The sequence below is a fragment of the Gossypium hirsutum genome, chromosome D08, assembly GCF_007990345.1.
Source record: "Gossypium hirsutum isolate 1008001.06 chromosome D08, Gossypium_hirsutum_v2.1, whole genome shotgun sequence".
NCBI lineage: Eukaryota > Viridiplantae > Streptophyta > Magnoliopsida > Malvales > Malvaceae > Gossypium > Gossypium hirsutum.
In genome coordinates this window covers 9,665,314-9,691,121 of record NC_053444.1, presented here as the reverse complement: position 1 = coordinate 9,691,121, position 25,808 = coordinate 9,665,314, and the positions used below count along the sequence as shown (strand labels likewise).

The 25,808-nt window shown below is 33.9% G+C and overlaps 1 protein-coding gene and 1 pseudogene across 1 annotated transcript; both read left to right on the top strand.

Annotated features, from left to right (window-relative positions):
- The first annotated feature begins 2,109 nt into the window (after window positions 1–2,109).
- LOC107914832 (protein NETWORKED 1D-like) lies at window positions 2,110–13,942 on the top strand (annotated as a pseudogene).
- Window positions 13,943–17,882: 3,940 nt separating this feature from the next.
- Window positions 17,883–24,372, top strand: LOC107914839 (serine/threonine-protein kinase Nek4). Its single transcript, XM_016843886.2, has 16 exons — window positions 17,883–18,039; window positions 18,129–18,238; window positions 18,855–18,996; window positions 19,215–19,281; window positions 19,519–19,584; window positions 19,700–19,746; window positions 19,870–19,915; window positions 20,011–20,091; window positions 20,176–20,218; window positions 20,340–20,389; window positions 20,472–20,553; window positions 20,672–20,721; window positions 21,639–21,712; window positions 21,876–21,927; window positions 22,406–22,852; window positions 23,465–24,372. The coding sequence occupies exons 3-16, from the start codon at window positions 18,911–18,913 to the stop codon at window positions 24,101–24,103; spliced, it is 1,830 nt and encodes a 609-aa protein (XP_016699375.2). The 5' UTR covers window positions 17,883–18,039; window positions 18,129–18,238; window positions 18,855–18,910; the 3' UTR covers window positions 24,104–24,372.
- The last annotated feature ends 1,436 nt before the right edge of the window (window positions 24,373–25,808 follow it).

Here is a 25,808-nt window from a genome sequence, read left to right as displayed (position 1 = left end):
ACTAGGCTTGGTTATATTTAGGTTTTCTCTTGTCTCTCTTTCTTAAGAGCATCTTTTTCATATTTATAAGGCATAATTTTTTTTATGTGACATATTAGGGGACCACTAGGTGCCATGCGCAAGACATGTTCACCCCCTTAGGTTAGAGTTAGACACGTACCTTGAAACATGTCTCCTCTCATGAGGATGCGAGGCAGACGGTTTGTGACCTCTTGAGATAGTGAGATGAGATGATCAGCTTGCAAGGCGGACTCGTGAGGAAGTGTGAGAAGGATCGGATGAACTATGAAGTCATCCTGTGAAGTGGTGAGGCATGGCACTTCGAAAGGTGAAGAGGCATTTTGCGAGGCCCTGGCTGCTCACAAAATGGATTGGGCCTTCCAATTGATGTAATCGAGTCGGATTTCGAGTTTAATTAATTACTAATCTCAAAGTCTTTTTTAAAATATTAAGATTCTCAAAAGCATGATTGAAGAAGTAATTTTACATTAATAGAGTCTAAAAGTCTTTAAAATATGTTTCTACTTTTTTAAAATAAATGTTTTTTAGACACTAAGAAATGCTTGTTGACTTAACTATGTTGAATTAACTATTAAAATAACTAAAAAATTAATAGCCAAAAGTATTGTTTTATAATACACCTATTTTTTAATATGGTAAATTTAACTATAATTTGAAATTTTTTTAATTATTAAGATAATTGATTTATTATAAATATATTCAACAATTTGAATAATAAATATTATATTATGTTAATTATATTAATTAATTAAAAATTTAAAAGAAAATGTTTAATACACAATCAAAGCTGGGTATAACAGGTGGATATAAAATATAGAAAAAATTATACAAAAAACAAGAGACATGGTAATTTTTTAACTCCATTTGGTAGAGTTAAAAAATGTGTCGTACCAAATACTAATTTAAAATTTTAAACACATAAAATCAATAGAAAGGCGGATAAATTTTTTTTTTTAATATGAGTTAGAATTTTTTAGTCATATTTTTTAAATAATCACATGTGTTTTCATCCGTTTTATGGTCTGAAATTAGTCTTATTCGGGTCGAGAGTGACGTTGAAATAAAGCCCTCCCGGTAGAGAAATTATTTTATGGACTTTTTCCATCATATCATTCTTGGTTCATTTCCAATTATTTAATGACATTTCAACAAGATTTTCATGTAATTGACACATGAATTTGGCAATTTTTTTTACCCTAAACCTTGAATCTCGGACCCTGAATCATGACCCTGAACTCTAAGCCCAAAACTTTAAACCCTAAACCTTGAATTAGAGTTCACAGATTAGGGCTTGAGTTTGAGATTTGAGGTTCGAGCTTAGAGTTTAAGATTTGGGGGTTTATTATTTAGGGTTTATGGGTTAGGGTCAGAGTTTAAGATTTTAAATTTAAAGTTTTGAGATTGAAATTTCGAGTTTAGGATAAAAAAATTATCAAAATTTTGTATTAATAACATGAAAAAAATTACTGAAATATAATTAAATAATTATAAAAAAAGCATGGATAATATGGTGAAAAGGGTACATAAAATAATTTCTGGTCCCAATAATAATAATTTCAATATTCAAATTCGATCCAAATGATTTTGTGAAAAAAAAGTTTTAAAATAATAAAATAACTTATTATTAATTGATTTTAAAAGATAAATTAAAATAGCTACTAAAATCTGCAAGCCCTAAATGGATAAACATATAATCTTTGGCAATGTTCATGTGACTCAATGATGAAATTGAACAGTATATTGGGGGTTTCTACAAAAAGGCCACTTAAAAGAGAGAGAGAGGAACAACTAATAATATCATGGTTTTCGGTCTTCATTTTTCTCCTTTTCTAAGATAGGTCGGTTATATTATTTTGTATTATTAGAATTTTTTATTTAATGGTGAAATTGATTTTTTAAATGTTTTTATTATGAATTTAGTTGTATTTTTTATTTTTATTTTAATTATTTTATTTTATACTTAATAAAGAACGATAATAGAAATGGAAATTTTGTATTAAAGAGAGAGAGAGAGATAAACTCCAGTCTAATGAACAACACTACATGAGGAGGAACAATATTATTTCTTGAAACCTTCAAGGCCAAACTCCCAAGGGACAAGCCTGTAATTGCACTTTCACAAAATCTCTGTGTTTTGTTTTTCAAAACACATCACTAAAATCGAATATACGCAAGGAATACGAAGTAAACACATAAAATCGGATTTTTAGTCATTTTAAGACTTGTTAATTTCTTTGTTTTGTTAGGTGCTTCACTATTTTTAATGGGTATTCATTTTTGTCTCCTGCCCCTCTGTTTTTGTTTTCTTCCCCCCCCCCCCACATGTTTTTCACATAGCACCAAAACCCAGCACTGAAAAAGGCAACCAAAAGCAGCTGACAAAGAGAAAGTAAAGGAGAGTTGCACCATTGAAAGATCATTCAAAGAAATGGGTTGAGAATCGAAGATGCCGAACCCCAGCAGCTAATAATCAAAACCCAGAAATCATTCTCGTCTTTTTATTATACAGATTCTATGGTAATTAAAAAAAAAAAATCTATTCTACATTACATGTTTGCATATCATTTCTTTTTCTACTTCATGATATTTTAGTTTTCTTTTCTTTGGTAACTTAGTTGTTTTCTATGAGTAAGTTCAATGCTGCTGATTTAATGTCGATCGGATGGTTGTTGGTGATTTAGATGCCTTGTTTGATTGTGAATCTGTAATTTTCCTTAAAGCATCTTTACGTTTGATTAATCAGATTGTACCTTACTACTGTATTAACCACCGGTTTTTGATTATGTGGTTTCTTGATCAGGTTACTTGTGAGGCATTAGTTACCAGTAATTACTTGCTTTGTTCCATATGTATTTGGACCGTTGGATTCTCTTGATCAGGTTATTTTTCATCCTGTTTCTTCTTGATCCTTTTCTTTTATTATGTTCATGCTCACCTGATGAAGTTGTAATTTTCCTTAAAGTCATAAATGAATTATTTGGCTTTTGTTTGCTGTTTTCAGGAATGAAGCACAGGTACTGACTGTGACATTTGAAGACTTGCATATTGTTTCTTAACATCGAAAATGGTTGTTTTGTTTTCATAAAAAAAAAACTGGTTTTCTTCTGATCCATCACCTCGTTTTCGGAATCAAGAGTTGTAAACCGTAATCTGTGGTTGGAATAAGGAGGTGGTGGTGTTGAGTACTTGAGCCATGGCGACTGTGAAGCACGCGGATTCTAAAGGCATGTATTCATGGTGGTGGAACAGCCACATAAGCCCTAAAAATTCAAAATGGCTTCAGGAGAATCTCACAGGTACATTATCATCATTGCAGTATTCAAAATGCATCCATATTCCATATTATTACCATTGTGTCTACTATTTAATTGTTACAGAAAAAATGATATGATGAGCCGTGTACAGTTGAGTGATAAAAGTTAACATTAGTTAAAATGAGTATAGAATTATGGTTTAGAAGCTTGATGAGTTATGTTATCTGGTATTGCTCTGCAAGTTAAAGTCTACAACCATCTTTGCTTAGTGGTTTTCGTTAACCAAACTAAGTCTGAAAGAGTTAATTGATTAATGAAAGCCGATGAGGTTTCACCTAGTGGTAATGAGATTGTGGTTTCCTATGTTTCATAATTTTGTCTAATTTCAGCATTGCAATTTCAATCTTTCTCTGTATACATATATTTTGACCATCAAAATATCTTTATCTTGAACAGACATGGATGCTAAAGTCAAGCAAATGATCAAACTCATTGAAGAAGATGCTGATTCCTTTGCTAGGCGAGCAGAGATGTATTACAAGAAACGCCCAGAGTTAATGAAATTGGTAGAAGAGTTTTATCGAGCGTACCGTGCATTGGCTGAAAGATATGATCATGCAACCGGGGTGCTTCGTCAGGCTCATCAGACCATGACAGAAGCATTTCCAAATCAAGTTCCCGTCGCACTTGTAGATGACTCACCTGGAGGTTCTGCTACTGAGGTTTACCCCCGAACACTTGAGGTGCCACCACCAGTAAGGGCACTATTGGAGCCTGACGAGCTGCAGAAGGGTGCTTTGGAACTCTCTTCACATGCTATCAAGAGGAATAAAGCTTTCATAGAAGGATCCGAATCTGTAACGAACAGGAAGGGTCTGAAACAGTTCTATGATTTGTTTGGTTCTGAAGAATCTACAAACCGTGTGAAGTTTATGGAAGGTAGGGAAAGAAAAGGCCTTTTTTTTCATGATAGCGGGGAGAAAAAACAAAGTCTCCCAAACAATGGGGGCCCTGATCTTAGGGCTCGAGTCCCGTCCGAATCTGAGAGAGTGACTAAAGCTGAAATGGAAATTTCCACCTTGAAGAGTGTTCTTTCTAAATTAGAAGCTGAAAAAGAAGCTGGCCTACTAGAGTACCAGCAGAGTTTGGAGAGATTGTCTAGTCTAGAGAGAGAAGTCTCTCGTGCACAAGAAGATTCCTGGGGACTTAATGAACGAGCAAGTCAAGCTGAAGTTGAAGTTCAGACTTTGAAGGATGCCCTCACCAAAGCAGAGGTTGAAAGGGACGCAAATCTTGTTCAATACCAAAAGTGCTTGGAAAAAGTAAATAATCTTGAGAATAATATTACTCATGTGCAAAAGGGTGCGGGAGAACTGAATGAGTGAGCTAGTAAAGCTAAAACTGAAGCCCAAGCCTTAAAGCAGGATATTGCCCGAGTAGAAGCTGAAAAGGAGGATGCTCTTGCCCGTTACAAGCAGTGTTCAGAGACAATAATCAATCTGGAAGAAAAGTTATTGAATGCTGAAGAAAGTTTCAGAAGGATGACTGAACGAGCAGAGAAAGCTGAAAGTGAACTTGAAACTTTAAAACAAGTAGTTTTTGAGCTCACCAAAGATAAGGAAGTAGCTGAGCTTCAGTACCAGCGGTGCTTAGAGACAATTTCTAGCCTGGAACACAAACTTGCTTGTGCCCAAGAGGAGGCTCAAAGGCTCAACAGTAAGATAGATGATGGGGCTGCAAGTTTAAAAGGTGTTGAAGAAAGGTGTAGTCTGTTAGAGAGGACCAATCAGAGTTTGCATACTAAATTGGAGTCTTTGGTGCAGAAGGTCGGGGATCAGAGTCAAGAACTAACAGAGAAGCAGAAGGAATTGGGGGGATTTTGGACTTCCTTACAAGAGGAGCGCTTGAGGTTCATGGAAGCTGAAATAGCATTTCAAACTCTTCAGCATTTGCACTCTCAATCTCAAGAAGAACTCAGATCATTGGCGATGGAGCTTGAGAATAGGGCTCAAATCTTACAGGTCACCGAAACTTGTAAGCGAAATTTAGAGGAAGAACTACAGAGGGTCAAGGAGGAGAACAAGGGCCTGAATGAACGCAATTTAAGTTCAATAATGTCCATCAAGAATTTGCAAGATGAAATCTTAAGCTTAAGGGAGACTATAGCTAAACTTGAAGCAGAAGTTGCACTTAGAGTGGACCAAAGAAATGCTCTTCAGCAAGGAATTTACTGTTTGAAAGAGGAACTCAATGCCTTTAGCAAGAGACACCAAGATATGACAGGGCACTTGGAGTCAGTTGGCTTAAATCCAGAAACCTTTGCATCAACTGTGAAGGAATTACAGGATGAGAACACAGAGCTAAAATCTGCCTGTGAGAGAGACAGAAATGAAAAGGTGGATCTCCTAGAGAAGTTGAAAACAATGGAGAAACTTATTGAGAAAAATGCCCTTTTAGAGAATTCATTGTCAGATTTGAATGTCATGCTAGAAAGTGTTCATGGGAGAGTAAAGGAATTGGAAGAATCCTGTCAATCTCTTTTGACAGAGAAATCCACACTTGCTGCTGAGAAGGACGCACTTATCTCTCAGTTACAGATTGCAACTGAGAATCTGGAGAAGCTTTCAGAGAAGAATAACGTGCTGGAGAATTTCCTTTTTGATGCAAATGTTGAACTTGGAGGATTGAGGGTAAAGGTAATGAGCTTAGAAAATTCATGCCTGTTGCTTGGTGATGAGAAGTCTGGCCTGATAAGACAAAGAGAAGGCTTGATTTCTGAGTTGAGTATCAGTCAGAAAAGGTTAGAAGATTCAGAAAAAAGATATCGGGGTTTAGAAAAAAAATACATGGGCCTGGAGAAAGAGAGAGAATTAACACTTAGCGAAGTAGAAGAGCTTCAAAAGTCACTAGATGCGGAAAAGCAAGAATATGCCAGTTTCATGCAGTTGAATGAAACCCGAGTTACTGCTATGAAATCTCAGATCCGTTTTCTACAAGGGGAAAGTCTATGCAGAAAGAAAGAATATGAAGAGGAATTGGACAGGTCCATGAATGCTCATGCAGAAATGTGCACAAGATATGGAAGAGAAGAATTTATCCCTATTGCTTGAGTGTGGGAAACTCCTAGAAGCCTCCAATTTTTCTGAAAAACTTATCTCTGAATTGGAGCTCAGAAATTCCGAAAAAGAGATGGAGATAAAATCCTTATTTGATCGAATTACTATACTGAGGATATGGCTTTATCAAATGCTGAAGGCTCTTGAAATTGATGTCCATGGTTATGATGATGAGATCAAACAAGACCAATTAGTTATTGACTGTATATTTGGAGGGATCCAAAAGATGCAAAACTCACATTTAAAGTCTCTGGATGATAATCAGCAATTCATAATTGAGAATTCAGTTCTTATTGGATTGCTTGGGCAACTGAAACTTGAGGCAGAAAATCTTGCTACAGAGAAGAACTCACTGCACCAGGAGTTGAAGGTTCAATCCGAGCAGTTCCCAGAATTGAAGACTTCCCTTTTTAATACAAATGCTGAACTTGAAATATCAAGAGCAAAACTTAAGAGCTTAGAAAGTTCATGCCTGCTGCTTGGTGAAGAGAAGTCTAGCCTGCTAACACAGAGAAAAGGTTTGATATCTGAGTTGAATGTCAGTCAGAAAAGGTTGGAAGATTTGGAGGAAAGAAATCAAGGATTAGAGGAAAAATATGTGGGTCTGGAGAAAGAGATAGAATCAACACTTTGTGAAGTAGAAGAGCTACAAAAGTCACTAGATGTGGAAAAGCAAGAATATGCTAGATTTGTGAAGTCGAATGAAGCCCGAGTCACTTCTATGGAATCTCAAATCCATTTTCTACAAGGAGAAAGTCTATGCAGGAAGAAAGAATACGAAGAGGAATTAGACAAGGCCATGATTGCTCATGTAGAAACCTTCATTTTGCAGAGATGTGCACAAGATCTCGAAGCGAAGAATTTATCCCTATTGCAAGAGTGTAGCAAACTCTTGGAAGACTCCAGATTATCCAAAAAACTTATCTTCGAGTTGGAGCATAGAAATTCCCAAAAACAGGTGGAGATAGAATCTTTATCTGATCAAATCACTATATTGAGGATGGGGCTCTATCAGATGTTGAGGACTCTTGATTTTGATGCTATCCATGGTTATGATGATACAATCAAACAAGATCAATCAGTTCTTGACTGTATATCTGGCAGTCTCCAAAAGATGCAAAATTTACTTTTAAAGTCTCTGGATGAAAATCAGCAATTCATAATTGAGAATTCAGTTCTTATTGGATTGCTTGGGCAACTGAAGCTAGAGGCTAAAAATCTTGCAACAGAAAATAACTCACTGCATCAGGAATTGAAGGTTCAGTCTGAGCAGTTTTCAGAAGTGATGAATTATCTTTGTGATGCAAATGTTGAAGTTGAAGGATTGAGTACAAAATTAAAGAGCTTAGAAATTTCATACCAACTGCTTGGTGATGAGAAGTCTGGTCTGCTAACACAGAGAGAAGGTTTGATTTCTGAGTTGAATATCAGTCAGAAAAGGATGGAAGATTTGGAAAATAGATATCAGGGATTAGAAGAAAAGCATGAGGTCATGAAAAAAGAGAGAGAATCAATGCTTCATGAAGTAGAAGAACTACAAAGGTCATTAGATGCTGAAAAGCAACAACATGCTAGTTTTGTGAAGTTGAATGAAACCAGGGTTACTTCTATGGAATCTCAGATCCATTTTCTACAAGGAGAAAGTCTGCGCATGAAAAAAGAATACGAAGAGGAGCTAGATAAGGCCATGAATGCTCATGTAGAAACCTTCATCTTGCAAAAATGTGCACAAGATCTAGAAGAGAAGAATTTATCTTTGGTGCTTGAGTGTAGGAACCTCTTGGAAGCCTCTAAATTATCAAAAGAACTTATATCAGAATTGGAGCTTGGAAATTCCATAAAACAGACAGAGATAAAAGCCTTATTTGATCAAATTTCTATACTGAGGATGGGGATTTATCAGATGTTGAGGACGCTTGAAGTTGATGCTATCTGTGGTTATGATGATACGATCAAACAAAACCAATCAGTTCTTGACTGTATATTTGGTAGGCTTCAAAAGATGCAAAATTCACTTCTAATGTCTCTGGATGAAAATCAACAATTCATAATTGAGAATTCAGTTCTTATTGGAATTCTTAGGCAGCTGAAACTAGAGGCTGAAAATCTTACAACTGAAAATAATTCACTACGTATGGAGTTGAAGGTTCAGTGTGAGCAGTTTTCAGAACTTCAGAACAAAGTTGAAAAAATTGCAGATATAAATGAAGAATTGAGATTAAAAGTGATATGGGGAGTTCAAAGAGAAAAAAGTTTGCGGACAGAAATAGGGAGTGTTTGTGAGCAACTATCAGAGTTGCAAAGGGCATATCAAAGTTCAATTGAAGAGAACCACAAGGTGCTAGATGAGAAAAGGACTTTGGTGAAGGAAGTTTCAGATTTGGGCAATGAGAAACACAATTTAGAAGAAGAAAATTGTAATGTCTTTGCCGAAGCAATATCTCAAAGTAACATTGCTCTTATTCTCAAGAACATTATTACTGATAATTTTGTGGAAATAAAGCATCTCTGTGCCAATCTGGATAAACTCAAATGTTTCAATGACGATCTTGAGGGAAAACTGAGGATAATGGAGATCAAGCTTGAAGAAACGCAAATGGTAAACTTACATCTCAAGGATACAGTGCAAAACTTGGAGAATGAGCTAGTTTCAGTTAGATCTGTTTGCAATCAGTTAAATGACGAAGTTGTGAAGGGAAATGATCTATTATGCCTGAAGGAGAAGGAGCTTTTGGAAGCAAAGAAGATGCTCAGTGCAACTCAAGAGGAGAGAACCCAACTGCATGAAGTTGTGGAGGATCTGAAGACTAAATATGAGGAAGCCAAGCTGATAGGAAAATATCAAAAGAAGCAAATTCTGAAACTGTCTGGAGACTATGATATTCAAAACAAGGAGATTGAAAGCATTCGTCAGGCTAATCAGAGTTTTGAGGCTGAGTTATCAAAATTGCATGAAGAACTTGAAGAATGGAAATGTAGGGAAGAGAGTTTGCGTGTTGAACTACAAAAGAGAAGAAATGAGGTTGAACTTTGGGAGACTCAAGCTACTGCATTGTTTGGTGAGCTACAGATTTCTACTGTCCGTGGAGCATTGCTTGAGGAAAAGGCTTGTGAGCTCAGTGCGGAATGTGAAGTCCTTGAAAGTAGAAGTAAGTCTAACGCTATGGAAGTAGAAGAGCTGGAAAAAAGTGTTAGAATCTTGGAATGTGAGAATGGAGGACTTAAAGCTCAGTTGGCAGTATATGTTCCAACTGTTGTTTCTCTCTCGGAAAGTGTGACATCTTTGGAGAGTCGAACTCTCTTGAATCCTAAACTTACCACAAATCATAGCCAAGTAAAGGTAACATAAGTTTCTTTGCTTATGACTTTTTGTCGCTATTTAAATTTTAATAAACCAAAGCAATATGGCTGTTGTCATACTATTTGGTTCAAATAACAACTTCAGTGCTAACTTAGCCATGTATGTTTGTGACCTGAATGTGCATCTGGTGGCTTATTTAAACCAGCAATTTCCCATTTTTGTACTTTCTTAATTGCTTTTTATTTCACTTTTAAAATTTTGACTGCAAATTTATGAACCTAAATGTCGAAGTTTGTACCCACATGCTGTTACTAAAATGATCTATTTTTGAAACTTTGTTTCTAATGAGAAAGCTATTTAGTATTTACGCTGAAGTAATGTTTGGAGAGCAGTTCCTTTTAGGGGCCATATTAGCTGTTACCATATAATGAATTTCATGCACACTTTTAACTTGTTTTCTTAATTCCTGTTAATTGAATATGTGGTTTCTGATATTATTTTGCTTCTACAATGCCAAGATTTTGTGTATAATATTACCAAGATATTTTGTAAGACTAAAAGCATGTAAAAAATTTGTGAAAGTGTAAGCTAGTTCTGTTTAGAAGAAATAGGCTGGATATAAATGAGACCTTGCCAGTAAATTATCATTTATGTTAACAATGTGATGGATCTTTAGTGGTTATGAGCTATGATTCTTTCACTTACTGCAATCTTGTTTTCCAGGACGTCACTCTAGGGACTGACTTGCATGTTGATAACTATCAACAAACAAATGAAGTTCGAATTGCCACAGTTCCAGATGGTTGTTTTGACTTGCAGGGTATCAACATGAGAATTAAAGCTATTGAAAAAGCAGTGTTGGAAATGGAAAAGCTTGCAATGACGGAAAACTTAAATCTCAATTCCAAACTAGAGACTGCTATGAAGCAGATGGAAGATTTAAGAAATGGAAGCAGCTCAGGTCAAGAAAATGTTGGAGTAAAAAGGCATGTGAATGATAAACAAGTACTGGAACTTGGCCAGGGACTCGGTAACAATGTCAAAACGCAGAGACTAATACCTGAAATCATTGAAGAATACAATGAGATGATGACAAAAGATATTATGCTTGACCAGATATCTGAGTGCTCATCTCATAGGTTAAGCCGGGGAGAAATTTCAGAGGCTGATGATCAGATGCTTGGGTTGTGGGAAGCCAGTGACCGTGATGGTAACATTGATTTGAGTGGTGATAAGGCCCAGAAGATTGTCACCGGACCATCTAACCATCAACAAATTGATACAGTAAAAGTACACAAGGGCAGTCAGCACTCTACGAAATCTCATGTCAAGGAGTTGGGTGTAGATAAAGAGAAATCTAAGAGATTTACAGAGCCAAACCAAGAAGAAAAGAAGAGGAAGATTTTAGAAAGACTTGATTCTGATGCTCAAAAGTTGGCTAATCTTCAGATAACTCTACAGGATCTGAAGAGGAAGGTAGAGATAACTGAGAAGGGCAAAAAGGGGAAAGAAATTGAATATGGTACGGTAAAAGAGCAGCTAGAAGAAATTGAGGAAGCTGTCAAAAAACTATCTGATTTTAATCGCAAATTGATAATGCATGCTAGAGACCCTTCACGGTCCCTTCTTGATGGGAAACCTGCAATAGATTTGGATGGGAGCGGAAGTGGTAGGAGGCAAGGAATATCAGAACAAGCTCGAAAAGGGTTAGAAAAGATTGGGTGCTTGCAGTTGGAGGTGCAGAAAATACAGTTTCTCTTACTGAAGCTTGACGATGAAAAAGAAAGTAGAGGTCGAACCAAAATCATTGAACACAAAACAACTGTTTTATTGCGAGACTATCTTTACAGTGGGGTAAGAAACATCAAGAAGAGGAAGAACTCACCCTTTTGTGCATGCGTGCGACCCCAAACTAAATGAGATCGAGGTAATTACGTATCATGGGCACATAATCAGTGTAGTTTACCAATAATGAGACTAGTTGCATTGTCAATAATGTTCATCTTCCTAGTTTTGCATTTCACATATCTAATGTCTTAGAGAAGCTTTCATCTTCTTTAGTTTCGAGATCCTACTGTATATTTCAAGCACATCAAAATGAAAAGAAGTTGCACTTTTATAACCTAAAAACTTCCCTTTCTTTATAAATTTACCTTGGTATAAATCCTAGATTTCATTAGAAATGATTTTCTTCAGGGCCAATAAATATTGCTTTGCAATGCTTAATACTAGCTTTTGAAGTTATTTCACTTTGTTGTGGAGTGAGCTCTTTTGCAGGGAAACATTTGAAGTCATGGCATTTTCAGCTCAGATTTAGGTTCATTAATGTCTGTAAAACCTGGGAATGAAATTATTGTTGTAGCTATTTTTAGGTTTTTAGTGTGATAGCCCGAAATAGGGCCTAATCGGAACAATGGTTTCGTAACCATAAATCCGAAGTGAAATAGTTTAATTTTATAAATTTTTATTAATTACCGATTGATTGAAATATTGTGTGAAAATATAGATAGGAAATTTTAATGATTTAGTGCCTAATTGAATTTTTAGGACTAAATTGAGAAAAATGCAAAGTGTGTCTAATTAGTGATTAAATGACTTAATTGAATTATTGCATGAAATTGGGAGTGTTTATGTGGCAAATAGACCATAAATTAGTGTTATGGACACATAAGGGTAATTCTAGAAAAATATCTAAGTAAGTGGGTCAAGGGCATTTTTGTCAAAATTGAATAAAAGACAAAATAAGATGAAAACAAGTGTTCATCTTCTTCAAAAAAAAAGAGCTTGCTGCTGAAAATTTCATGTCCTAATAGCTAGGGTTCTTGATTTTTCTAAGCTCAATTGTAAGTGATTTCTTGCCTCATTTTTAATTATTTTCGTATTTTTATGCTTATTGAAGCTTGAATTTCATGTTTTTACCATTTATTTTAAATGGAATTAAAGTTTAAAAATTGACCCATTTATGATATAGTTGTAATTTGATGAATGATGATAGATAATGAATGTTTGAAGTGCTAATTACGAGTTTTACTAGATAAATTTCGATAAAAATGTTGAAAAATGACTAAATTGTGAAAGATAGTAAAGTGTGCATAAAGTTGTGATTTTGTGAAATTGAGGGCTATTATAAGCATGAAATATGATTTAGTGAGGTATGAAATTTAAGAAATTTAGTGAATTTTATTTTTATGAGCTTTGGGACGAAAGTATAACTTTTGAAAAGTTATGGGAAAAATGTAAGTTTGTCAAAATATTATGTATGAATTGTATTTGAATGGAATGTTGATAAAATATATTAAATTGTGTTAGTATAGATCAAGAAAGAAGAAATAGTGGAAGTGATCGGGGAAAAGAGAATGTCATCGACTAATTTACGAAAATAGTCGTTTTGCATCCGAGGTAAGTTACGTGTAAATAATAGCAATATATTTTTATAAATTGTGAATTATATTTGATATGTGAATTAATATTGAATGTGGATGGAGAATTGTTCATGAATTATTCAAGTGATAAAGTGTTTAAAATAAAGTGTTAAGTGTAAATTCCCGGTTGAACTTAGGAATAGAAGTGGATACAAGTGACATGTCACTAGAGACCAGTGTTACAGTGTTACAGTGAGTCCCGAGTGCTGGGTGATATAGCATGTGTTGCAGACACCTGACAGCTTGTGTGAGCAGGCCCGTGGACATTTCCAGTGTTATTGATCAGTGGTAGCTTCGGCTACATACCAGTGTGGCACTTATGTGCTAATTCTCTACGTATCTGTGTATATTCCGAGTGTTCAACGGGATTAATAATGAGTTAAAGTGAACAAGAAATGAAGTGTGTATGCAGGTACATTTGAAAGAATGAGCATATGTGATAAATGTTAAGTGTGTAAAAGTATGTGCAAGTGAATTGGCAAGATTGTGCATGTGTAAGTGATTGAAATTGCTAAGAAATGTATTGATTAGTTATATGTTAAAAATGTTAATTATTAAATGAGTACTTATTGTTTACATGTAACTTACTAAGCTATTAGTAGCTTACACCTTTCTTCCTTTACTTTGTTTTATAGTGTTTTGAGCTTGCTCGAATTGGGGATCGTCGGAGCCTCGTATCACACTATCAACAGACATTTCGATATTATGTGATTTCAAAACGTTTAAAGTTATGGCATGTATAGAGACTTATACATTTTGAGTATGTTCATATGATATGGCTAAATATTAGCTATTGAAATGGTTAGTAAAGAATATGTTTTGGTGTTATGTATGCTTAAATGGTAATGAAAACAAAGAAACTATAAAAAGTAAAAATTTTGCAAAGGAGTAGTTTTTGGGACAGCAGCAGTGACGTGAATTTGAAAAATCACCAAAAATAGTAGAAATGGAATTAGAGAGCTAATGGTATATAGAATTAAATCTTATCAAGTCTATTTTTACATGAAAGAAACAATGTAGGCAAAGGAATTTTATATTATGAGATATTTGAATTGTAGTAAGACGGGGTCAGAATGATTTTTGAAGTCCCCTGTTCTGACTTTATAAAATCATTAAAAATTTTATAGAAAGAATTATGAGTTAAAATTTATATGTATAGATTCCTTAGTGAGTCTATTTTCTATAGAAACAAGCAAAAACACCATATGAAGTCTGTACATTGAGATAATTTATTTTTAGTGAGTGGTGGTCAGAACCGTCAGACAGTGAAACAGGGGAGTATTCAATGAATAAACTGTACTAATTGGATAAACCAAAAATTCTAAAACTTTTATGGTAAAAATATATATGAGTCTAGTTTTAGGGAAAATTTACGAATTTAAATTTCGAGTTTCGTAACTCGAGTTATAATTAAATTAGTGACAGCTGTGCAGGTGGACAATTTTGTTGTGAATAGTGAAATTAATTCTAAAAGTACATTTTTATGTTCCGAACTAGTAAGTTAAGTTAGATGACGCCTCGTACTCGACTCCGAAAACGATCTTAAATAAGGGGTGTTACATTTAGACAGTCTAGTTTAGATGCAATCTTAATGGAACATGTGATGCATACATTACAACCCTGTCCAGCTTATGGATAAGACCTTTCATCCCATTTCTGCAACTCATTTTGTCATATTGGGTTTGGCTATCATTATCAAGATTACATGTCTCTGGTGATAAGTGTGAATGACTTTTAATATACCTAGACTTTGACATTGCTCCTTTAAAAGAAACAAAATTTAAAGAAAAATGGTGGGCATTGTCCTGAAAACCAATCAAATCTTTTAATTAGAAAAGTTTTGGACTGCTACAATCACTTGATTTTTATGTTTATTGTTGTCTTTTTTAACAAGGGTCTTATATATGGTAGATTGGTACCAAGGACATTTTCAACCAAATTTGAAAGGTTGGAAGCTCATTATCAAGCACTAAATTATAAAATTTCACACTAAAAAAACATGGATATTAAAAAAAATCAAGTTTTGAATATATATATATATGTGTGAGAGTAATTTTTTAATTAGATTGCATCATTTAAATTATAATATCATCAATTTAATAATAAAAAACCGACTTTCCTCAAAAATAAATAAATAAAAAAGTTCATACAATATGAATACCAATTACCTAATTGGACCTAACGGGGCCTTCTACTCTTTGGTAAATACAAAATGAAATAATAAATTAATAAATAAAAAGGTAGAAAATCTGGAAGAGTCCAAATGGAATCTTTTGTAAGGTGAGGAGTCAACGTAGAGGTGGGGCAGCAAAATCACTCACCGTCACAAGGCCATTCGCAGAACCACTTTGAAACGCTGTCGTTTAACATCATAAACTACCGCGATACAATATTCTAATTTTAAAAAATTCAAACCCATATAGAATTAAATATCAATTTTTTCACAAATTTAATATATAAAACATTTATTTTTTAATTATAAAAATAAAACTTAATTATTAATTAAATAAAATATAATATCTTGCTTGACCTACATAATTATGAATAAAAAACCAAATTAACAAAATTAAATTAAATATTAATGTTTATCAATATTCAATATTCTTTATTTTTTAGTTAATGAATTGGGTTTTTTACCCAAATAGTATAGAAAAAAAAATACTGAAATAGGATGTCAGAAAAAAATTTTACCAAAATAGATTACTTTTTTCATTGGAGCCTATTAGATAGGCGCCAATGAATAAAAAAATAATAAAATTTTTTTGAATAAAATTTTTTTTATATTTTTTTAATAATTTTTTTTAAAAATACGGGTCAAAATACGGTCAACGGGTCGGGTCGAGTGGCGCCTATCAGGTAGGCGCCAATGAAGGTGCCTCATAGAGAGGCGCCAATGAAGGTGCCTTATAGAGAGGCGCCAATGAAATTTATGTTATAAATTTTTGTCTTTGTAATTATTTAACATTTAATTTATTAGTAATAAATTATAAAATTACTAATAAGTTACTAATAAATTTATAACATAATCCTAAATTACTAACAAATTAATTATAAAATAATTACAATATTCATACAAAAAATTACAATATTACAATATATCCCGACATTACAATATTCATACAAAATTATAATATTACAATATTACAATATTCATACAAAAAAATTGCAATATTCATACAAAATTATAATATTACAATATTCATACAAAAAAATTACAATATTCATACTAAATATAGATAATCTATAATTAATAATTAATAACAAAAAAATATTGCAATTTTATATGAATATTGTAATATTGTAATTTTGTGTGAATATTGTAATGTCGGGATATTTTGTAATATTGTAATTTTTTGTATGAATATTGAAATTATTTTATAATTAATTTGTTAGTAATTTAGGATTATGTTATAAATTTATTAGTAACTTATTAGTAATTTTGTAATTTATTACTAATAAATTAAATTTTAAATAATTACAAACACAAAAATTTATAACATAATCCTAAATTTATAACATAATCTTAAATTTTAAATAATTTGTATGAATATTGTAATTTTGTAATTTTGTATGAATATTGTAATGTCGGGATATATTGTAATATTGTAATTTTTTGTATGAATATTGTAATTATTTTATAATTAATTTGTTAGTAAATTAGGATTATGTTATAAATTTATTAGTATAACTTATTAGTAATTTTGTAATTTATTACTAATAAATTGAATTTTAAATAATTACAAACACAAAAATTTATAACATAATCTTAAATTTATAACATAACCCTAAACCGGAAAAAATCAGAGCATTGGTGCCTCCCAGATAGGCACCACCATTGACGCCTCCTAGATAGGCACCACCATTGGCGCCTCCCAAATAGGCACCAATACTATGTATTATACGGGTTATATACTGACCCGGGAAAATATAAAATTATATTTTATTCAAAAAAAATTATTATTATTTTATTCATTAGCGCCTATCTAATAGGCTCCAATAAAAAAGTAACCTATTTTGGTAAATTTTTTTCTGACATCCTATTTCAGTATTTCTTTTTTTTTCTATACTATTTGGGTAAAAAACCCTAATGAATGTTTTGAAATCATATAGTAGTCGAATTAATTACATCATCTGTAAATATTTTAATTATTTCAATTAAATAAATTATTACAAATTAAAAAATGAGTAAACTATAAAAATGATCACTTTTGTTTGCCTTAAATTATATATTAGTCACTTATGTTTGAAATGTTATGTTTTAGTCACTTATGTTATTGTTTTGTTACGAAGTGATCACTCTACCGTTAAACTCCGTTACCTCCCTAACGGTAGTCCTACGTGGCAGTCTAAATGGGTTTTGAATGCCAACTTGGATGTCTAGTTGGTAGGATAAAAATAGGTTTTTAATTAAATAAATTTAATTTGGACTACTACGTAGGACATTCAAGTTGGTATTTAAAACTCATTTGGACTGCCACGTAGGATCACTGTTAGGGAGGTAATAAAGCTTAACGGTAGAGTGACCACTTCGTAACAAAACAATAACGTAAGTGACTAAAACGTAACATTTCAAACATAAATGACTAATATATAATCTGAGGCAAACAAAAGTGACTATTTTTATAGTTTATCCTTTAAAAATTAAAAAACCTCTTCTTTTGCACCTTTCCCTTCGCCGTCGTTAGCAGGAAACCCCCCACCCCGGCCCGCCCTATCCAAAAAGGAAAAACGTATAAAAACAACATTACTTGAAAAAGCCATTTGACCTCTCTCTCTCTTCTGGAAATAGTGCATTTTGAATTTTAAATTCTTCACCACTTTTCTTTTCTTTTTTTTTCTTGTTCGTTCTCCACTGTTCGTTCAGCTCCATCTCCCAAAATTAGTATAAAAAATTAATAATTGATAATAATGTTGCTTTAAATTAGGTAAGAATCTTCCACGTTTTTTTTCAAACTTTTGTTTTTATGCTATCAAATTCAAAAACTAATGTAGGTTTTTTTTTTCTTTTTTGAAGTTTTTTAGCCAAGTGAAGTGAAGAGATTCTTTTATCCTTTGCTTCGAAGAACTTCAAAAGAGATCCCCGTTTGGTCTCTTTCAGCTGCTTTTTTGTGTTTTTCACTTCAGGTAACTTTTTTTTTGTGGATTAATTATCTTGTTTTTCTTCTTCGATTTTTCATTTCTCAAGCAATTTACGTCGTTAATGCATAATAGGAGTGAATAAACTGTTCTCTCTTCTTATTTTTCTTAATTTTAGTTGGTATGAAGAAGTAGAGTAGACGAGAGTGAAACTTTTTCTTTTTTACTTAGGCCTGTTACTTAACGGCTCTTGCTTAAATGCCGCTAGAAACATTTCCTTTTTTACAAAAAAAATTAAATTTTAAAGTTACTTGATTAATTTTGGCTGATCATGTTGTAGGAATGAAAAATATTTCGTAGAACTTTCAGGCTTAGAGGTCGAGCGATAACTAAATTGCCTTCATAAAACGGCAGAAATTAGCGTTTTTAAAGCTGTATTTGCCTTTTTTTAAAGGATTTTTCTAGTGTAGATATTGCTTTTCTGGTAGTTCTGTACATTATTGCCACTGCAAATTACATTTATTAGATTTATTACGGTAGATAGCTATACGCTCATGTACTAATGTTTCACCATTGGGAAATCATTATTTTCTCTTATTCTTTTGTCATTACTGCTTGCAGTTAAATTGGAACTAACTTTATCTGGTAAATTTACTTGTTACAGTAACAGTTGGAGACTCTTCGACTTTGCCTCAACCCGGGGGGGGGGGGATCTTCAATATGGAGCAGTATGAAATTCTAGAGCAGATTGGGAAAGGATCTTTTGGCTCTGCCCTGCTTGTGAGACATAAACATGAAAAGAAGAAGTGAGTTTGCTTGCACTTCAGTTTTGCTCTCTATAGTTCAAATTTCAACGCTCACACATGCTTTTGCATGTGCTCTTTCGTGTGTGACTAAATGCATGTATTGAACTGTGCTATATTTGTTTTGCATATTTGATTTTCATTGTGGGAATGTGTGGAATGAGGTGATTTCTTTCCCATTTATTATATCAACATTGCCTTAATTCTTCTTTACCCGTCAGGTATGTCCTAAAAAAGATTCGCCTTGCTCGGCAGACTGATAGGGCTCGTAGATCTGCCCATCAAGAGGTCAGCTCTTTTTATGTGCTCCTTTTATTCTTATTATAATAATGTGAAGTGTCACATTGGCTTCTAAAAAGGCAGTTGATATATGCATAAATTTTCTTTCTCAATGTGGAGAATTTATTGAAAATTGAGAGCAAATTCAAAAGGATTGATTGGCATCTTTTATGCTCCAAAAATTTGCCCCATTGATCAAAGAAATATTTCTGTTGTTAAAATGCCCTTTTGGTTCCCTTGGTGCAGATGGAGCTTATTTCTAAGGTGAAGAATCCTTTTATTGTGGAATACAAAGATTCCTGGGTAGAGAGGGTTAGTAGATAGTGTTGTTCTTCTCTTTTTATTCCGCTTCATGCTTCTTTATTTCATAGTTTACATTAATAATGAATTTGCCCACTAAATGTTGTTTTGCTTTTTTATTTTGCAGGGTTGCTATGTTTGCATAATTATAGGATTCTGTGAAGGTGGAGATATGTAAGTTTTCTTTGTTATTTGATTGGGTATGTTGAAATTGTTTGGCAAATGAGAATTTCTTAAGGTATGATCTGTCTTGCTCTTGTTTCTAACTTCAGTACATTGATATTGCTCATTATACAGGGCAGAAGCTATAAAAAGAGCCAATGGTGTGCATTTCTCTGAGGAGGTAGTAAAACTTTAGGCCACCTTCGCAAAGACTTAGCTGTCTATAGTACTTTAAAAAGTAATTGCTGTTTTCCCCCCTTAATAAATTATACACAGAAACTTTGCAAGTGGCTAGTTCAACTCCTAATGGCACTTGATTACTTACATGCCAATCATATTCTACATCGTGATGTAAAGGTCAGTGGTAATTCTTACTGAAGATTGGTCAGTTTAATGTATGTGATTTTGGGCTTATGGCATCTGAACTTAATTTTGTTTCAGTGCTCAAATATATTTTTGACAAAAGATCAAGATATACGGCTAGGTAATAACCCTTTTGTGCCTAATTTCATGATTTGCTTTGTTTAACATGTGTCGGTTATGCCTCTGTGTTTAGCTTTCCATATTTTAAACATAGCGAGTTTCTATGTTGTGCACCTATGCAGGTGATTTTGGTCTTGCTAAAATGTTGACTTCTGATGACCTTGCTTCATCTGTGAGTATCAGACAAATGGTACTGTTTTATATGGTTTCACCTTTTGCTTTGTTTTAATAATACAGTTTTGCTCTAAATACAGGTTGTGGGAACTCCTAGTTATATGTGCCCTGAGCTACTTGCTGATATACCTTATGGTTCCAAGTCAGATATTTGGTCTTTAGGTGTGTTGCAATTATTGAAATTTTAGAAATATCTTAATTTGATTGCTAATCTCTTCTTCTTCCTCCTCCTCCCCATCCTCTCTATTCTACATATATCTAATGCGGTGCATCTTTTCAGGATGCTGCCTGTATGAAATGACTGCTCACAAACCTGCATTTAAAGCTTTTGTAAGTTTCTGATCTTCTGTTAATTAAGACCTTGGCATGGCCAAAATCATCATTTCTTAGAATGTGGAATTTGATGAACTGGTTATCACAAACTATTCTTTTAATCAATTTCTCTTGAGTGACTAAAAAATGAGCATCTAGTTATTGATTCCTATGAGATATGAAAGAAGTGCTCATGCCAGTTCTGGTCTTAAAGGATTCTGTTGTTGTACGATTTAAAATCTAGTCCTTGTTTAGCACAGCTTTTCTGTTCTTTTTCCCTCCTAATTCCCACTTAATGTTCTTGTGGTGCTATGATTTGATAATTCTCATTAAGAACTTAAGCTGGATAGCATTTTTCGTGGTCAGGGTTTCATTGTTGGAAAATATAATGACCCTAGTGATACTAACTTGAGATTTGTTTCTTAAATTAAGATTTTCTTGAAAATCGTTTGCTTACCATTAAGTTTGGTATCTGTGCTCATATGTTGAAGAAGCAAATTTATCTTCAAGGATGGACCCATAGTAGTAAGGATTATCACCTTACACTCAATTATCAATTAGCACCTAATCTTAACATCCTAGTGTTAAGCTGAATGGCTGATCATGTTTTCAGATGATGGGATCACATATAAAGATAAATGCTTCTTTCATATGCTACTTGTAGGACAATGAACCAGTATATATCTATGGTCTTGCATGTTCCTTACACTCAATTATCAATTAGCACCTAATCTTAACATCCTAGTGTTAAGTTGAATGGCTTATCATGTTTTCAGATGATGGAATCACATAAAGATAAATGCTTATTTCATATGCTACCTGTAGGACAAGGAACCACTATATATCCATGGTCTTGCATGTTCCTTAAATGGTCATCCATCCTTTTGGATTTGGTTAACCCTAATGGCTACCTTCTGTTTGCATCTTCTTATCAGGATATGCGGGCTCTGATTAACAAAATAAATAGGTCTATAGTGGCTCCTTTACCAACCATGTACACCAGTGCATTGTGAGTCTACTATCCTCTATATGTATATAAATGACTTGTTCTCAATACCATTTGACTTTTTAAAATAATTTCTTTTTATCGTTGTGGTTATTTATATTGTTGCACTCTTGTCTCAATCAATAAGATTTGCTTACCTGTCTAATTTTTTTTTCTCTTGCTTCAGTCGAGGACTTATAAAAAGCATGCTACGAAAGAATCCCGAACTTAGACCAAGTGTATGTTTCTTTCCCCTTCTCATTTCATCTTTTACAGTTTTTACAGACACAAGTATGAGGGGATATCCTCAATAGGAATAACATTTACTAGGAAAAAAGTAGTAGTTGGACTTCTTTACTCGTATAATAGTACTTTACTTTCAGTAGTAGGTCAAGTTATCAACAACTGAGATCAGGCTGACAGATAGGTTTTCAAGACGTTAGTGATATCACACCTTCCCTTGTAGATTAGCATGTAAAGAAATTTTAGAACTCTTGCTTGAATCAACATTTCTTTTAAAGAGATTTAGTATTCTCTTGAACTTTGAACTAGTGGCCTCAAGGTTGAGATGTAAAAGAGCTCAAAATTCAATATGTATTTTGTATATATCACACATTTTTTTTGCTCCATTAGCTTTCTGGTTGAAGTATGGTTTTGCCAAACTTATATCCTTCTATTTTATAAATTAAATACCTAAATAAATGGAAATGCACCCAGGCTTCAGAGTTGCTCTCTCATCCACATCTTCAGCCATATGTTCTCAAAGTTCATCTGAAATTAAATAGCCCACGGTGCAACAATATACCCACTCGGTGGTCTGATTTAAATTTTGTAAAGAAAACTAGATTTGTTGAGCAAGATGTCATAGGCAGAAGGCGATCATTCAGCAATGATAGGGCTTTGAACCCCAGTGTATCTGAAACTGAACAAGACTCCTTAAGTTATATTCAAAGAGAGCAAGAAATTCCAAGTTATTTGTTTGAGAAGTTCACAGAGTTTTCTGTTGGCTTTGACAATGAAGAGATTGCTACTGTTGACGAGTCAGCAGCCACAAAGTTTCCCACTGCTGTTAAGACCCCAAGAGTGACGCCTGCAGTATCTGTCACTCCAAGGAAGCGTACAATACCTTCTAAAAAATCCCAGACTGGTCAAAAACATGATTTGGTAAGTTACATATTTCTTTATATCTGTGTTAAATAGAGAAATTAGTCTTCATTTCTTCGTGGATTGGGGATGACTTGGAAATGACATCTCTTAAGTTCTCTATCTTTCAAATTTCGAAGGGATTGAGAATGGGACCTTCGTACTTAGTTGTTTTTTCGTTCTTCCTGAGATGTTTGCCTAGCAACACTAGTGCAAAAGCATGCACATTTTCATTTTCTTATCTAGTAGGATTCACAGTGTTGACCGAGTCTAGCCTCCTAGATGATAGCTGTCTTCTGCTTTTGGTCTTTCACATTTCATCCCCTGCAGTCATGCATTTGTTTCATCTTTTCCTTGATGTAAAATTTGTGATTAATTCTTGGACGACATCATGTTCTTTTCTTATCTAGTAGGATTTTTGGTGTTGGTGTGCTTAAAAATTAGTTGGTGTATTTGAAAATGAGAATTCAGTAATTTCTGTGGAGACTAAAACTAAATCTAAAGTGGAAATTGTTGGCAGTTTTCTTGGAAATGAAATAATTTTGTTAAACTGAGAACAGTAATCTTTCGATGGTGGGTTAATTTTGTAAGATGAATTATGGATGCATTTTACTTATACTGGTAAATGTGCAGGTTCCAATATCAAAAACACCAGTAAGGAAATCTTCCTACTCATCGCGCCGAGAATCTCTTCCATTGCTAACAAGGACTGCAGCCTTGGTGACCCCCTATAGAGCCAATGTCGATGTCGGTTTGCTTCGCAGCATTAACTCCCCTGATGTTTCTGTTAATACCCCACGAATTGACAAAATAGCAGAGTTCCCTTTAGCTCCTTCTGATGGTCCCCTTTTTTGCGTTCGTGGAACCTCATCAACATCCGCGAAGTGCTCTTCTTCTTCAATCAACAGTGCCAACCATTCTATAACAAAGGACAACTGCACAGTTCAGACTCTGGACAAAGTTATCACAACATCCAATTGCAGTGACCAAAGTCTAGGAGTTGGACGAGATGATGGTGAAGGCTCAGAACATGATCATGCTGCTGCATCCACTCATTCATCTTCTGATTCACGACAGCGGCGGTTCGACACCTCGTCGTACCGGCAGCGAGCAGAGGCATTAGAAGGGTTGCTTGAGTTCAGTGCGAGACTCTTACAACATCAAAGGTATGACGAGCTTGGGGTGCTTTTGAAACCATTCGGAACTGAGAAAGTTTCTCCTAGGGAAACTGCCATCTGGTTGGCTAAGAGCTTCAAGGAGACCCAAGCCTAAGCTAAAATTACTAATTTGATATGAACTCAAGCAGCCCTTCTAACTCCAGCTTGGGTAATTCGTGATGTGGATTTGTGTCTTTTCATTAACCCCCTCCATAAGTGTGGTTGTGTTTGAAATATGCAATTTCTGTTGGAAAGAGATTGAAAATTTTCTGGAATTGTTTGCAGTGTATAATCAGACCCTTGGTCACCCGGAGATAAAAAAATGTATAAATTGAATCCAAGACCAGTTAATTTATTTGATATTTGAAATGGTTTGGATAAAAATACGAGACCCTTTTGAAAATTAAGCAGAACTTTAGGTGTATTAGTAACATAGGATTGAGTGGGGTTCAGCAAGATTTGCAGGTACAGGGAAAACATTGATTGTCCAGCAGAGAAGGAATGGAATTCAAAATCTGTAATGGTTGCTGTCATCTGTAGTGGGGGCAAGTTTTAGCATCTCAAGCAGAAATGCTAGCCGCATATAGTATTTGATGTCTGTTTCTCTCTGCTTTTGAAACATTGAAGAACAGATTGGGGCGTTTTGATGCAAGGTGTTTGGGCCATTGTGCTTGGTCTGGACCTACAAGGAAGTGAGCTATGGGGTGTTGGACTCTTACTTGAAGGTTGACTCTTGACTTGAGAGGACAAGAGTACATGGGATTGGCTCATTCTTATTATCTTTGGTGGGTCAATTTGGCAGAGTAAGGTATATACTTGATAAGATTGTGGCAATGACGGTCCTTTCTCTGCCATGATTGTCGTGAAGTGGTTATGGGGTCTAGGTACCACAGAACCTTACTGCTCATGCACATTGGCTTTTGCCTCCCATTGTGTGGGTTTGTGGTGAAATGCAATCATAAGTCGTAAATAGTAAATGGCTATTTTGGCTTATATCTTCCTTAGCTAATATGCTTGGGTAGTTTTTCCCTTCTGTTACAAGTTTATCATATAATAAGTTGTTTTATAAGTGTCTACGTATAAAATGCAATTTTATAACTTGGATCTATTTTCCAATTATTTTAAAAAACTCGTAACAAGCATATGAATATTTGATTCAGTTATGTGAGTAATCCTTGACTTCGCTTATATTTCCATTAACCCTATCTTTTCTTAATAAAAACTGAAAATTCGATTATTAGGTGTCAAAAGATTGAGAAAACACGTGGAAAGAAGAAAAAGGAATGGGGGACGGCAAAGTTGAGTTTGAGGTTAGATGATTCTACTTATGGACGGGTCATCCATTTAGATAAAAATATAATTCTGCAAAATGAGTTTGGACAAAAAAAAAAGATTGGTTTTTTAAATGGGTTGAGCCTTGAGTTGATTTTTTTGGTTGGGCTCAAATCAACTTAAACTTTTTTTTACTGTTGTTTTGTTGTCATCTTGTTAATATATTGTTACTATTGTTTCGATACTATACAATTTTTATTTTATTGTTAATTATGTTACTATTTTAAATATATTTGTTTGTTAAGTTACAATTATCTTAATATTATTTAAGTATATTATTTTAAAAAAAAATATTTTTATATAAAAACTAAAAAGTAATCTAAAAAAATTAATACATTCGAGCTCGATTTGAGCCTAAAAAGCAGACCTAAATATTTAGGTGATGAGGTCTAGGTTAGACTAAAGATTCCATTAAAATGCTAAAGTAGTAAGTACTTGACACAGATCTTGCATTGCTTAAAGAGTAAAGAGAAAGAAGTTTGATTAAA

Coding starts and splice junctions, on each gene's coding strand:
- LOC107914839 (XM_016843886.2), top strand. CDS start 18,911: ATGGAGCAGTATGAAATTCTAGAGCAGATTGGGAAAGGATCTTTTGGC. Junction 19,916..20,010: donor GTGTGCATTTCTCTGAGGAG/GTAGTAAAACTT, acceptor AATTATACACAG/AAACTTTGCAAGTGGCTAGT. Junction 21,928..22,405: donor ATCCCGAACTTAGACCAAGT/GTATGTTTCTTT, acceptor AAATGCACCCAG/GCTTCAGAGTTGCTCTCTCA.